Below are 14,921 nucleotides of genomic sequence, written 5' to 3' on the forward strand. Positions count from 1 at the left end.
TGTACCTATATATGTATATGAATTAAATCAGTCATCAGAGATCTTGGGCTGCATTAATAGGAGTAGAGCACGCAGAATTAGGGAGGTGATAATCACCTGCGTTAGTCAGTGTTCGTTATAATTGAGTGCAGCTGACGTGTTGTCTTTAGTGTAGGACACTACACCTTGTGTGTTCGTAGTTTTCCAGAGGAGGGTGGTTAGGCTCTGAAGTGATCTGAAACCATGGCAAAAACAATTGGAGAACTAGAGAAAAGAAGAGTCAGAGAACAGCCGCACGCCTCTCTGGTTTTCTGAAGAACTATAACAGCTAAGATGGAGAAGAGTTGTTCTCTCTCACCCCAGCAGCGCCCATGGCTGTCATATTTCAACTACGTACAGAGTCCTTATGAAAAAGGACTCTGATGTGTGCAGAAGTAATGAGTCCCCTGTCGCTGAGGTATGCAAGCAGAGATCAGGCAAAGTCTTGGCAGGGATAGGGTAGAAGGGTTGCAGCTTCCACTGTGGGCCGGAGGTTTCAGCCACAATGCCAGATTTCCCCAATCAGTCTCAAACACCGAGTCCAGGACTCAGGGGAACTTAGCTCATCTGCTCCCCCCACAACCCCAGGCTAGGGGTGGTGGCCCGGCCGGCAGCCTTTGGGCCTTCGTCTGATCCTCTGCCTCTTCTTCCTCCCACTTTGTCTCAGGGTGAAGGCCAAGAAGGGCGTGACCCTTCTAGGCACCAAGTCACGGAGTGGCCAGTGGCATGTGACCTCGGAGCTGCTGACTGGGGCAAAGCACTCGACAGCCACTGTGGATGTGGCCTGGGCTCAGGGCACGCCCCTGCCCCCCTGGTGAGCCTGGGGTGGTGACTCTACCACCTCTTTTCAGGGCAATCACCTGTTGGGGCAGCGGGAGACAGGGGTATCCTTGATGCAGGAGGCTGGACTTACAGAGGGCTGGGACTCGGTTGATGGGGACTCTGGGGGCTGGGTCCCTCAGCAGGATCCCGGAGCTGGGGCACCTCAGGTGGGCTGGAGGAGGCTCAGAGGGTCCCAGTGGGCAGTGGCCGGGGAGGGGTGGCATCCCCACTGAGGGCTTCTGAGCTTTCGGGCTGCTCCCAGCCCTTCCTCCACTGCTTTCCTTCCTTCCCCAACCCTGGCAGGGAGGGCCAGGGCCCCTTGGAGATCCTGCAGCTGGACTTCGAGATGGAGAACTTCACCAGCCAGTCAGTCAAGCGGAGGATCATGTGGCACATCGACTACCGCGGCCATGGCGCCCTGCCCGACCTGGAGCGAGCGGTCACCGAGCTGACAGTCATTCAGCGAGACGTGCAGGCCATCCTGCCCCTGGCCATGGTGAGTGGGCAGGTGACTGGGCCAGCGGATGCCTATGCGTGCATGCGTGTGGCAGGAATGTGCACGACTGAGAGTATGTACAGATGGCGTGTGTGTGTGCGTGTGTGTGTGTGTGCATGTGTGTGTGAGAGAGGCTGCACCCAGGGTGCATGTGCGCAGTCACTGGAGGCAGGCGGTGCCCTGTGCCTGGTGCCAGGAGGACAGCGGATGCTGAGGGGGGCAGAGGTGGGAGAAGTAACCATGGACAGCCACATGGGAAGTTTGCAGGGGGAGGTGGCCATGCAGTTGAGTCTTGAAGGTCAGGTGGGAGGAAGGGCTCTCAGAGACGAGGAGAGCACCCTGGGCAGGGGGTCACGTGCACAAAGGTGCGGTGGGGGGACTGTGAGTAGTCTGTTCAAAGGGGCAATGGATTTAGAAAGAGTGTAGTGGGGTGGTGAGGCTGGGATGATCGTCTGGGACCAGCCAGGGGGACATGGAACCAGACCAGGGCACCTTGAACGGCCAGGTGGCTGTGTGGAACGTTCCTGTGTGAGTCCCAGGGAGCATGCGAGCTGTTCGATAGGAGATGGCAGGGCCTGGGTGAGGGCTGTGTCCTGGCAGCAGAGTGAGGTAGACCCGAGGCTCCCGCCGAAGGCCAGGTGAGCAGACCACCTGAGAAGGCCGGACGTGTGCGAGCGTCCCCAGGGGAAGGCCGTGCATCTGAGGAGTTGGAGCAGCTGGGAGCCAGGGCCTTGGCTAGCGTGCCCCAAGAGAGAAGGGGACCACAGGCAGAGCCCCCTCTCCCTTTCCTCCCTATAGGACACAGAGATCATCAACACGGCCATCCTGACTGGCCGGACAGTGGCCATCCCCGTCAAGGTCATTGCCATTGAGGTGACTGGCCTGGTCCTAGATGTCTCCACCCTCGTGGAATGCGAGTCTGACAATGAGGACATCATTAAGGTAGGCTTCCTGGAGGTGGGGGCCCCAGGGGAAGAAGGCCTCAGGCCTTCAGGGAAGTGAAACCTCACATCAGAGTCCAGGGGCTCACTCTTACTTGTCCTTTGGTCCTTAGAGATGGGCTCGCACCTCCCCTGCCGGGCTGCCCCTCCGTTTCCTCCCACAGCATGGGCTTTCCTCCTCCTAAGCTTCACCACACCTCTCTGACATGTTCATTCCCAAGTCTCTGGACCCCCACGACTCCCACGGTGCTCCCGCTCCCTGCCCCTGGTCCTGCTTCTGTCCTGGAGGCTTCCTGCAGGAATAGGGAACAGACCTCTGCCAGGCCAGAGAGGAGAAGGCAGTGTCGGCAACTTGAACTTGACCCAGCAAGTCGCTATTGAGCCCTGGTGTGTGACAGACACAGGGCAAGGCAACAGGGGGCAGGTGGGGGGAGTGAACCCCTCAAAGACCTGCCCTGACCCCGGGTGCTAGAGGTCAGGTGAAGGAGATGGGGCCAGGGAGGGAGCCCCAAAAAGTACGTGAGTCAGGCCCAGAGTACAGGTTGTACACTGGCGGCCCCACTCCTCGCACACACGCCCCAGCCCCTCCCAGCCACCAACTCCCCACCCCTGAGCTCCTGCCCAGGAGCTGCTCTGGTCCCAGGGTCCTCCACAGCCCAGCACACACGACATTTGTGTGACTCAGATGGCCACTTTGCCACCTCCCCAGGAGGCCTGCAGGTTTGTTCTTTCCCTGGCTTTGGACGGTGGTCAGAGGCAACTGGGGAGAGGAGGCAGTGGAGTGGGCAGTGACAGAAGATGTCCTGGTACCTGTGGGGTGGGCAAACCAGCTGCTGTGCCAGCCTCCAGCAGGTGCCACAATCAGCCGATGTGACAGCGGGATTTGTTTCCTGTTCGTGTCAATAACGCAGCTTGAAGGAGAGCGGGGACAGGGGGATGCGGTAGCCTCCTGCTCACTCGGGCTCCCACACTCACTGCTCTCCATGCCCTGCCTCTGGGTCCCTTTGGGTCTGGGGTGACTGGGCGCCTCCTCACCCATCCCTGATCCAGGAGGGAGACCCTCTAAGGAGCCAGAGCAGATGGCCCGGTGCACCCTGTCACCTCCTTCAGAGAAGCCGCACCAAGGCCCGCAGGGCTCGCCACTGCTGGTGCCAGGGATGGGAAGAAGTGGGCCTGCTCCCAAGGGTGTCACTCAGCACCTTCTCTCCCCAACCCCAGCCCCAGGGCAGACCAGAACGAAGTCACGATGGCTCAGATAGCAAAGGGAATGACTGAAGATTCTAAATGGTTACAAATCTCAGTGAAATACAGTCAGGTTCTTTATGGAGTTTGCCACATTCTAAATGGAATTTGTGGGCCTGCAGATGGAATTCTCTGCTTTCGAAGTGGGAACTGAGCATTTCTGGCAGGGTTGCTGTCCCCGCTTCCCTCCATCCACTACTCTGCGGTGATGAAGGGAGCTGGCAGGGGTTGGGATGGTCCAAGGGCTCATCTCCAGGGACAAACCAAGGTCCCAGCACCCCCACCCCCACAGAAGCTTCAGGGCATCACCAGCCCACTTCTGCATGCCAGACTCGAGCTATGCACCCATGGGCGTGCACCGGCAGGAGCATCTAGAGGCATGTGCACATTGGACTCCCCCAGGTGTGCCAGGTGTGTGCGTGGGCACATGTAACACACACACCCACCTGCATTTGTCCTCAAGTACTGGCAGTGCCACCTCTGTGAATCGGCACAGGTGTCCCCAAGGAATTTTCAGCAGGCATGTGATTTCCACCCAGGGAACATCTAGGAATGCAAGTCGGTATCCAGGTGGGCATGCATTTACAAAAGCCACATCCATTGGTGGCAGCCATCCACCCATCTGTGCTTGGGGTTCTCTGGTCCTGAGTTTTCCTCTCCTATCCCCTCCCCTCTACACCTGCCTAGAGCAGCCCCCTCACCTGAAATTAACCAGGTGCCCATTCTCTTGGGGCAGCCGAGCCAGAGGGCCGTGGGGGAGGCATGGGCCTGCCCCCACCTCCACCCCCTCCACCACGACTTCCTCCCAGCCCAGTCCGGCTCTCCGTGTCCTCCTCTGTACTATGGAGGACTCCACCTGCCAGACACCTGGTTCCAGTCATGGAACAAGGCTCCATGTTCCAAGGTGTGGCTCTGACAGTCAGAAACAGCCCTTACAAAAATATTTGTACTTTGGCTCCTTACCAAGGAGCAGAACCTCCCCCAGTAGGCACCAAGGGGTGATCTCTGGAGAAAGAGCAGAAGCCAGGATGGGGGCTGGCGCCTCGTCCCACCTGGCCTGTCCCCTTCAGCCCCCTGGGACTCCTCTGCACCGCCCACGGGAAGACCTGGAGGGCCAGACATGCCAACTGTCCCTCCATTTCTCCAGGTATCCAGCAGCTGCGACTACGTGTTTGTGAGCGGAAAGGAGTCTCGAGGGTCCATGAACGCCAGGGTCACCTTCCGCTACGACGTCCTCAATGCCCCCCTGGAAATGACGGTCTGGGTCCCCAAGCTGCCCTTGCGCATTGAGCTCTCGGATGCCCGCCTCAGCCAAGTGAAGGGCTGGAGGGTACCTATCCTTCCCGACCGGAGGTACAGCCCCTCCCACACGGCACATGCTTGGGATGCTCACGGGTGGACACGGTCTCAGCACACAGTCTGATCTGCATATGTGTATAAGGCCCTAGGGATATACAGTTTGTAGGTTGGTCATGCAGTCAACAAACTTTCACTGAGCAGCTACTGTATGCCAGGCACTGGTGGATATTTAAGAGGTTGGGTAAGTGCAGCCAGTGCCCGAGTCCAGCAGGGGAGAGAGCCATGTACACGACCCAGAGTGTCAGTATGTGGGAAGCCCTGTGTGCAGGGAATCAAGTGGCACAAGGAGAGAACTCCCTCTTCCTCCAGAAGAAGTCAAGGCAGGCTTCCTGGGAGAAGCAACTCTGAAGCCAAGTCTTAAAGGACAAGTGGAAAGGAGTTGGTTGGGGAGACAGAGTGAGAGAGCAGTCAGGCAGACAGAATGGAGCAGACACACCAACACAGGAGCATGCACACCTGTATACCTGTGCCCCAGCCTGGGCACACCAAGGGCACGCTGGGCACGCAGTGACTCATGCCTAGACTCCCTTGCGGGGGTGCAGGCTCACACACCTGAGTCCCCATGTATGGGGCACATGCATGTGCACTCACTGCGCTCCACTCACCCACTCGGAGCTGCTGGAGAGAAAGCCCAGCGGGGAGGAGCAGAGAGGGACAGTGGCAGGCAGCTCAGAGCGGGAGGGGGCGGGGTTGGAGAGAGAAGCAGGTGGTGAGAGAAACAGGCGGCCAAGGGAGACTTGGGCTGAGTTCAATTCAGCAGAGATTTGGAAGAGCAAGGTAGTGGGGACAAAAGATGCTCCAACTGTGTAATGTGCACATGAGTCACCTAGGGCCCCGGTTACAATGCAAACTCTGATGGAGGGGGCCTCGGGTAAGTCCTGCCACTCTACATTTCCGAGCAACTCCAGGGAGATGGTGACACCGCTTTGAGTAGTGAGGATGTAGTCAGCTCTGAAGCCAGACAGCCTGGTTTGAATCCTGACTCTGCTATTTACTAGCTGTGTAAACTTGGACTACTCACATAACCTTTCTGTGCCTCTGTTTCCTCATCTGTAAAATGGGCACAATAATGCCTATCTCATAGGATTGTTGTGAGGATTAAATTAATGGACACAGGTAACAGAGCCCTCTGTGTGAGTGAATATTCTGGTTGTTCGATCCTTCCAAAACACTAACAAAGTGCTAACCACAGAGAAATTTGGACTTTCTCTCCAGAGCATACCTTCCTGGCAGTGCATCTCCTGATTTTAGCATCTTTTGCAATTTGCATAAGCTAAGAATCTCCCACATCATCAAGTCCAGGCTCCCTTTTGCTTAACAGTTTATTAATTTATCTCTCTCCTCTCACATTTTGCTAAAAGCAGCGGGAGGAAACCAGGCTGCACTTTCCACACCTTGCTTGGAAATCTCCTCCGCTAAATATCCGAGTTCGTCCCTTACAGGTCCTGCTTTCCACACAACTGCAGGACACAATTCAGCTGAGCTTTGTGGCAGTCTTGGCCGCAGCTCCTTCGCTTCCGTTTAGAGCTTAGAACGTGCCAGGCGTGTGCTCAGTGCTGAAGAGCAGCAGCAGTTGCTGCTAGCATCTGATCCCAGCTATTCCCAGGCACGGTTACGCCCAGCAGAGGCAGGGAGGGACAAGGGAGGGTCAGGGAGGCACCTTTCCAGAAGAGGACAGGCTGGGACTGCTGGCTCCGAACTCAGAGATGGAAGGCCTGAGCCAGAGGAGAGGCCTGCTGTTTGCAGAGGTTCCACCCACGGGGAGCAGGGAGGAGCCAACAGGGCGAGGGTGAGGGGACACGGCTTGTGCAGGTCGGAGCCAGGGTGAGGAGCCACAGTGTGGCCAGCCCTGACTCCGGCGCATCCCCACCCCAGGTCAGCCCGGGAGAGCGAGGACGAGGAGGAGGAGGAGGAGGAGCGGCGGCAGAGTGCGAGCCGCGGCTGCACCCTGCAGTACCAGCACGCCACCCTGCAGGTCTTCACCCAGTTCCACACCACCTCGTCCGAGGGCACCGACCAGGTGGTCACCATGCTGGGCCCCGACTGGCTGGTGGAGGTCACTGACCTAGTCAGTGACTTCATGCGGGTGGGCGACCCCCGAGTGGCACACATGGTGGACAGCAGCACGCTGGCGGGCCTGGAGCCGGGCACCACCCCCTTTAAGGTAGGCACGGGCTCCGTCCGTCTCAGCTTAGAGGGGCAACATCAGGAGCCCTGTTTACCTGTGGGTGGAGAACGCAACGTGCCCAGAGCCTCGGCCTGTGGGTGCAGCCCCGGCGGGCCCCCAGAACACGCTTGCCCCCCGCCCCTCTGTCTGCAATTGCACCATCAAAGGTCAAGCCCTTTTAGCTTCATGGTGGCAAAGGTTCTGGCTCCCAGCCTTGGCAACCTTTATCAGTCAGCCTCCCTCGGTGTGGGAGCTCAGGCAGACCTCGCTGACAGCAGGGGGGGACGGCGGAAGTCAGCAAGCCCTAGAGGCCAGGAAGGCAAGTTTGGGGATCTAGGAACTCAACTGTGACCTTCCCTGACTTAGTTCTACCCTGACAACTGGGTGTCTGGGTAGGAATCTTCACCTAAGAAATTTTCAGTGCTGACCCATGGGCTGGAATCGGCCTGTAGACATATTTGGCTTACATTAATAAGACAATTGATCAAACATTTAAAAATTGGGAAGTTTCTCATTTTTTAAAAAAAAAATCTAGATTTGTGGTTTTACAAAAACTGAACCTGGCAACACCGGGCCTGCACTCCCACCTGGCAACTATCAGCTAGAGCCCGTCCTGATGCCCCCTTCACATGAGCATGAGTTCCCCTGTTTGCCACAGTCCCCACCACTCCCTTTTGTCTGCCTGACATTGAGGTTGCACTTGCTGTTTTTCCCGACGTGGGGGGGGGGTTTTCCTTACAGTCAGCCCACCTCCCTCCTCTGTGTTCCTGCCTGACCCTCTCATGACCTCTGGACCCTGGTTCCTGGCTGCAGAGCTAAGGGAGGGCTGAGGGGTCCTGCCTCCCAGCCCACCCCACCCCGCTGGGCCCCTCTCCCAGCAGTGCTGGGATTGCTCCCTGGCTGGGGATCTTGCAGGGGAGGCTGCTGCTTTCCTGGCTCTCTCCCACCCCTGCCCCACTCTGTCTCAGGTGGTGTCCCCACTGACCGAGGACGTGCTCGGGGAGACGCTGCTGACGGTGACAGAGGAGAAGGTCAGCATCACACAACTGCAGGCCCAGGTGGTGGCCAGCCTGGCCCTCTCCCTGCGGCCCAGCCCTGGGAGCAGCCACACCATCCTGGCCACCACGGCCGCCCAGCAGACCCTCAGCTTCCTCAAGCAGGTGACTGGCTGCCCCGTCCACCAGCCAGGGAGTCTGGGGTGTGGAAGGGGAACGTGGGGACTCTGCCTTTCCCTTGCACCACAAGTCCCCAAATTAGGGTTTTAGGTAATGGAGGATCTGTCCACTCTCTGTGCCTTGTAAACCTGCCCCTCCCCAGAGCCCCACCCTCTGCACAGGGGGTCTGGGCAAGGTCATGCTCGCTGCACTTGCCACCCGAGACGCTCCTGCTGGGGGTCCCCATCCTGGGTTCACAGAGGGCTGTCACCTCTGCCCCACCCCCAGGAAGTACCCTCACCCATCTCCGGAGCTCCAACCACACACCACGGGCACTGGCCACAGGACGAAGGTGGAAAGGTGACAGGTGGAGTCACAGAAGTAAGGAAGTGGGCATCGAGCACCAAGCCAGGAGTCAGGACATGGGGGTCCTCTGTCCCTAACTTACTCCACGACCCCAGGCAATCGCTTCTCTCTCTCATCTGCAGGGAAGACAATTCTCGGAAGGTTTTGGCTACAGAGGAGGCTGGGGGTGGGTGTATAAATCAATTGCCAGTTTTCTGATGGGGGTGATCATGGAGATATGGGGCTATTCCTGCAGCATAAAGGACGTGAGGTAGACCCAAGGCAGAACTTACCTTCCGTTCATCAAGGGGAGAGGGGGGAAGTGGGCGAGGAAATTCTCAGAACAGTACGAGGCCTGGATGCCTGCTGTTTACCCTTCCCGCAACCTGCGACTCTCACTCAAACAGCAGTTCCTGAGTGCCTGCCGCAGGCCGGCCCAGTTCCAGTGCTGTGGATACAGCAGGGAGCCGGAGATGCTTGGTCCCTGCCCTCACAGAGCTCAGGATCTAGCAGGGAGGCCAGCTGAACCCGTCTTCTGATTCCTGTCCCCTTTTCCTCCTCCTCCAGGAAGCCCTCCTGAGCCTCTGGCTCTCCTATAGTGATGGCACCACGGCCCCACTCTCCCTCTACAGCCCCCGGGACTACGGGCTGCTGGTGAGCAGCTTGGACGAGCACGTGGCCACTGTGACACAGGACCGGGCCTTCCCGCTGGTGGTGGCGGAGGCGGAGGGGGCGGGGGAGCTGCTCCGGGCGGAGCTAACCATCGCCGAGAGCTGCCAGAAAACCAAGCGCAAGAGTGTGCTGGCCACGACGCCCGTGGGCCTGCGGGTGCGCTTTGGAAGGGACGAGGAGGACCCCACCTACGACTACCCGGGCCCCAGCCAGCCAGGGCCCGGCGGGGGCGAGGACGAGGCCCGGGGCGCCGGCCTGCCCGGCTCTGCGGCCCCCGCCCCGGAGGCCCCGGGCCCGGGCACCGCCAGCCCGGCCGCGCCGCCCACGGAAGACTTCCTGCCGCTGCCCACCGGCTTCCTTCAGATGCCGCGGGGGCTGACCGACCTGGAGATCGGCATGTACGCGCTGCTGGGCGTCTTCTGCCTCGCCATCCTCGTCTTCCTCATCAACTGCATCGTCTTCGTGCTGCGCTACCGGCACAAGCGCATCCCGCCCGAGGGCCAGACCAGCATGGACCACTCCCACCACTGGGTGTTCCTGGGCAACGGGCAGCCGCTGCGGGTGCAAGGCGAGCTCTCGCCGCCCGCCGGCAACCCGCTGGAGGCCGTGCCCGCCTGCTGCCACGGCGACCACCACAGCAGCGGCAGCTCCCAGACCAGCGTGCAGAGCCAGGTGCACGGCCGGGGCGACGGCTCCTCGGGCGGCTCGGCCCGGGACCAGGCCGAGGACCCCGCCAGCTCGCCCACCTCCAAGCGCAAGCGGGTCAAGTTCACCACCTTCACCACGCTGCCCTCCGAGGAGCTGGCGTATGACTCGGTGCCCGCCGGCGAAGAGGAGGAGGAGGAGGAAGAGGACCTGGGTTGGGGCTGCCCGGATGTGGCGGGCACCACGCGGCCCACTGCACCCCCGGACCTGCACAATTACATGCGCAGAATCAAAGAGATTGCCTAGAGGCGCCATCCGGGGTGGCAGGGATGCCCCCACGGGTCTGCTCTGGGGGGGTGCAGCCGGGACCCCTAGCTCACACTGACTTGGGGCAGCTGACTGATTTTGTACTCCCTGCCCCTACCGCTTTGCTCAGTGCCCGGCGGGGGCCTCTGCGTCTGGTCCTCCTGCCACCCCACACCGCCACCCTGTTCTGCCCCCTGCGGGTGGAGGGCTCTTCTTCCAGTGGCTTGCGGGGAGGAAAGCGATCCCAGCCTTTGTTCTACCCTTTCCAAACCTCCTCTCGTCTTAGGCAACCCCTGCCCCAAGGGTGAGGCAAGGAGGCCAAGCTTGGGGGGCGGGTGGGCCCACACTGTGCTCCGGCCCCCACCTCCCGTGTCCCCTGCCATCGCCCTGTGCAGGGGATTCTGGGGGCTCTTGTGTCACAGGCTGCACAAAGACTTTTCTCAAACCAATATTCAGGGATTTCTGTCCTGCAGGGTGGGGAGGCGGCAGCTGCCTGCCCTGCCAAGGATCTTGCTGTGGACAAAATATCTGGAGGTCGGGGGACAGTTGTAGCACCTCTTGGCTTCCAGGTGCCTCCCAGGATCTGGGAGCTGACTCTACAGAGGGGTCTGGTGCCAAGCCAGGCACCTTCCTGAGTTCTCAGGACTCCCTCCTCTGCCCCAGGGGCTTTGGGCAGGGACCTACGGGGAAGGAGTCCTGGATCCATCTGTAGCCAACCACACCCCAGAGCGTGAGACCTGGGAGCCTCTGTCTCCCCCTCCCCGACAGCGGGGGCCACACTGCTGCGCCTTAGCCGCCCCTTGCTCTGCGACCACTCCTCCCCTCTCTGTAGCAGGGCAGGCAGCCACCCACGCCCCACACGACAGAATCTGGGGGGCAGGGGGCACCAGGGAGTGCTGTGAGGGACTGGAGGGTGGACAAAGTGTCTCCCCTGCCCCGGCCCACAGCCACTCTTCTCTGGGGTTCTACCCACCACTGTGTCGGATTTTTCTTAAATAAATGGAGGCGGTCAGACTGGAGGTGGGGGCAGCAGCTCCCGTGCACAGACAGTACGTGGTGGCTGGCTCTGGCTCTTCCTTGCGTGCAGACACGTGCACACACACACACACTCTGCAGGCACACCACGGGACGTGAGACGGAAACGGCTGGACCGACGAGGCTGGGGTCCTGCCTTCTTTCCTCCCCCCACCATTCAGGTCCCTTAAGACCCTCTGGTGCTGTGGGAAGCCCACATCCAGGGCTGGAGGAGTCGCTGGCCCAGAAATGTGTCCCCACAAAGAGCCACCTCTAAGACTCTGCCATGACTGGCTCAGAGGAGGGAAGGCCAAGCTGGTATAGAGAAATGACGTGGGAGGTGGGGGGACACAGAAGAATAAGGAGAGAGGTGGGAGGGCTGTGTGCCCACCTGAGTTACTCCCGTTTCCTGCAGCCCACCTCTCAGAGGGGGTCCCTCCCTAGTGCTGTGTCTCAGGGCTGCCTCCCTTCTCTTGGTGCTGATGGGGGAGGCCCGGGGGCTGCCATGTCAGACAGCCAGGCAGGAGAGAGCACAGGTGTACTGGGGTGCACCCCTGCACCAGTGGGTTGTGGGCTGGTACCCCACGGCACACTTGGCCTGTGAGCGCACACACGGTCTCCCGTGGCCCTGGGGAACCACTCCCCAGCATGGGCAGCAACCCAGGGGGTACAGGAGCTCCAGGTCTGAGGAGGGCAGGAGCCTGAGCAAGGCTGCCTGGCCAGCCCCAGTGCCCAGAGACAGGTGGCTGTAGCAACCTCCTGGGAGAGAGAAAGCAACAGCCACCTGCATCTGTCCCAGGCACAACCAGCAGCAGGACTGGGGTTGTAGGGCAGCTGCCAGCACATGCTGCTGCCCACCAAGGAATGAAACCCGGCCTTCCATGGTATCTGCTCACTTTGTCATGCAGCCCCTGGGGTGGTTGTAGGACTAAATGAGACCATGTATGGAAAGCGCTCTGCACGGCTCCTGGCTAGCACAGACAGCAGCACATAGAATGGACTTTGCTACAACCAGGTCTCAGTGTTCAGGCAAGACACGGTCTGAAAGGAAGCTAGCGACTGACAGCTCTGCCCAAGATGTGTCTGGCAACAAAGAACAGGTGTAGCTTCAGTGGCAAGGGGCAAGGGGGGACCTGCCGGAATGCCATGCCCAGGGCAGAACCAAAGAGGTTTTGGCAGAAAGGCTCTTAAGTTTCCAGAACACCAGACACCTGCCATTGAAAAACACACTGACTACGTGCTCCTAGAGGGGAATGGGGGTCTCAGTCATCTTTCTTAACCTCCTTGTGCCTAACATGATGCCTGGAATTGGCAAGTGCTCAACAAATGTTTGCCTAGCAAATTAAAATCCAAATGCAAACTGTAAATGGCCTTCGAATTAGCCCATGTTTGGGGACTTTTGTATATTCTACCACCTTACACCTTATCAGTGTGGAAAATCATGTGATCCAAGTCACCCCTTGGGGTTCTTATAAGAGGAGGGCATAGACGTAAGTCAAGGAAGAATATCCCGGCGTGGGGGCGTGTGCAGGGTGGGGTGTGTTGCTGGTGTTAAACTTGGGACATAGAGCTGTTTGTTTATTCAACACATTAAGCTCCTACTACACACTGGGCCCTGCTGGGAAGTCTGGGAGGCAAGACTGTGGGCCTGCCCTCAAGAAGCACCAGGTCAGCTGCCATCTGTCATCTGTTCTGATAATGGAGCTTGGCCCTGGGTTGAAGGGCCACACAGGAGGAGGGGAGAAGACCTACTTAAGCTGAGTTTGCTGAGGACAAGGACAAGGACCTTCCAGGCAGCAAGTAGCCAGTGCAAAGGGCCAGGGGCTACACGTTCTACACCCTGCACTTTCCTTTGCTGTCATGACTTTGCACCTGCTTTCCATGTGCCTGGAATATCAGTCCCTTGTGATAGAAGAGACACACCAAAAAAATAGATGCAAAGGTATGGAGGCCAGCGAGGGTGTGGTAGGTTCAACATGGACTTGGGAATCAGGCTTAGACTTGAGGCTCAGCTATTTCCCTCTCGCTGGGTGAAGGGAGGAGGATGGCGGGGCTCGAGGACCAGTTAGGAGGGCGCTGCAGCAGAAAGGATGAGGCGTTGACTGGGCAGTAGGGATAGACAGCTGGGTGCAAACAGTGTTCAGAGGCAGGATCCACCCACTGCTTTATCCCGGTGGGGACGATGGGGAAGAGACAGGAGCTGCAGAGACCACTTTCCAAATGAACTTGGGAGACCGGGTGGCCTCAGGAGGAAAGGGGCTACTACTGTGGTGGTGTTGGCCAGCATCCAGGCTTTCACAGCTGAGAAACGGGGACCCGGAGGGGAGGAGCAATTGGCCAAAAGTCACACAGCAAACCTCGGGACAGAGCCGGAGCCGTGCCTGCTGCCCTGTCCTGTAATTTGTGTCTCTCTCTCTTCATCCCTCACCCCCTGTCCAAGTGCGAGAACTCAGAAGCAATTGCTAGAAGCGTCAACTCCTGACCCTCGTGGAGTTCAAGCGGGAGCGGGCTTGGCGGGAGTGAGGCGGGACATTAAGTTAACAGCCCCTCTGGAATGGCCCTGGCACCACACTCCTCTTTAAAAATTTGTCTTCAACCCCGAAAACGAATCGAGGGACCTTGTAAGGAACAGTTATTGACAGAGAGCTGCTCAGGGAGCACCAGGGAGGCAGGCCCATGAATCAGCTCGCTAGCAAATCGAGGTTGCCCGGACAGCCGGGCACAGAAGGCAGAGCGGGAGTCGTGGAGAAACTGCCTGGAGCAGTCCCTGCCCCAGTGATCACGACTGCCCAGCCTGCACCCCACCTGCACCCGCTCCGGACGCTCCACCGTGCCTTCACCCAGTATTGACCGAGCACCCACCCGCGCCAGGCACTGTGCTCCCCCGAGGGAAGGCTTCGGGGAGGTGGGGGAGAGAGGCTTGGAGGCAAATTGATAAAATTGAAAATACAGTAAAGGGGCCAGAAAAGAAAATTCTCATTTGAAGGGACAAAACTTTCTAAGATAGGTTGACAGGGACTGCTGGGGTCTGACAGTGCGTTTGCTAGGTGGTCTTCAGCCAGCACGTCACTAGTTCTGAGCCCTTGTCTCCCGATCTGTAAAAACCAATCAGCACGTCTAGGAAGTATCCCCCGGCCTCCCTAAGAGGCCCTGCTGCTTCCATGCTCGTATTTCTAGCAAGTCTCGGAAGGCAGGAATTACTGCTGTTTTATAGATGAGGATATGAGTGCACAGAGAGGGCAAGTCATCGCCCGAGGTCTCCAGCTTAGAAGTGAGCTGGTGGCAGCTCCAGACCCACAAGCTTTCTGCTATGTCCTGAGGCGACTGATGACGTTGGCAGGTGAAAGGGAAGGAGATTGAGGAGATTTGCAGGTGGGAGGGGAAGTGGGAAGGGTCCCTAAGGACATGATGTGCTCAGTGGTGGGGGCAAGGCTGTGGGACGCCCACTTAAGGCACAGATGGTGGCTAGCCTTGGAAGACCATAGGTGCTCGGCCTCTCTGCCACTGCTAGACAGACCACCCTCCCCCCAGTCCCCACACTGGGACCGTCACGGTAGACAGGCATCCAACCTCTCAGAGCAGAGCAGCAGCAGGCCCTCCTGGGCAAGGCACTGGGCTGGGCTTATTTGGAGAACTGGTGGCACAAGCAGAGATGCCTGGCCCTTTCCCTTGGGAACCTGGCTGTCCCTTCAGCTGCTGGGGCTGAACAAGAGACACTGGGAAGCTGAGGCCATCCCTTA

General features: G+C 59.0%; 1 protein-coding gene across 2 annotated transcripts in view; it reads left to right on the top strand.

Annotated features, from left to right (window-relative positions):
- The window catches only part of TMEM132E (transmembrane protein 132E), a 57,193-nt gene extending 45,974 nt beyond the window's left edge, over nt 1-11,219 (top strand). For both annotated transcript variants that reach the window (XM_045569618.1, XM_045569619.1), the window contains 7 exons: nt 686-832; nt 1,144-1,336; nt 2,135-2,278; nt 4,667-4,872; nt 6,754-7,042; nt 8,014-8,205; nt 9,112-11,219. In XM_045569618.1, coding sequence (XP_045425574.1) covers nt 686-832; nt 1,144-1,336; nt 2,135-2,278; nt 4,667-4,872; nt 6,754-7,042; nt 8,014-8,205; nt 9,112-10,167 — 2,227 coding nt within the window. In that variant the 3' untranslated portion in view covers nt 10,168-11,219. The remainder of the gene's footprint in view (nt 1-685; nt 833-1,143; nt 1,337-2,134; nt 2,279-4,666; nt 4,873-6,753; nt 7,043-8,013; nt 8,206-9,111) is intronic.
- Nucleotides 11,220-14,921: the final 3,702 nt, after the last annotated feature.

This window comes from Lemur catta, chromosome 15 (genome assembly GCF_020740605.2).
Source record: "Lemur catta isolate mLemCat1 chromosome 15, mLemCat1.pri, whole genome shotgun sequence".
NCBI classification, from domain to species: domain Eukaryota; kingdom Metazoa; phylum Chordata; class Mammalia; order Primates; family Lemuridae; genus Lemur; species Lemur catta.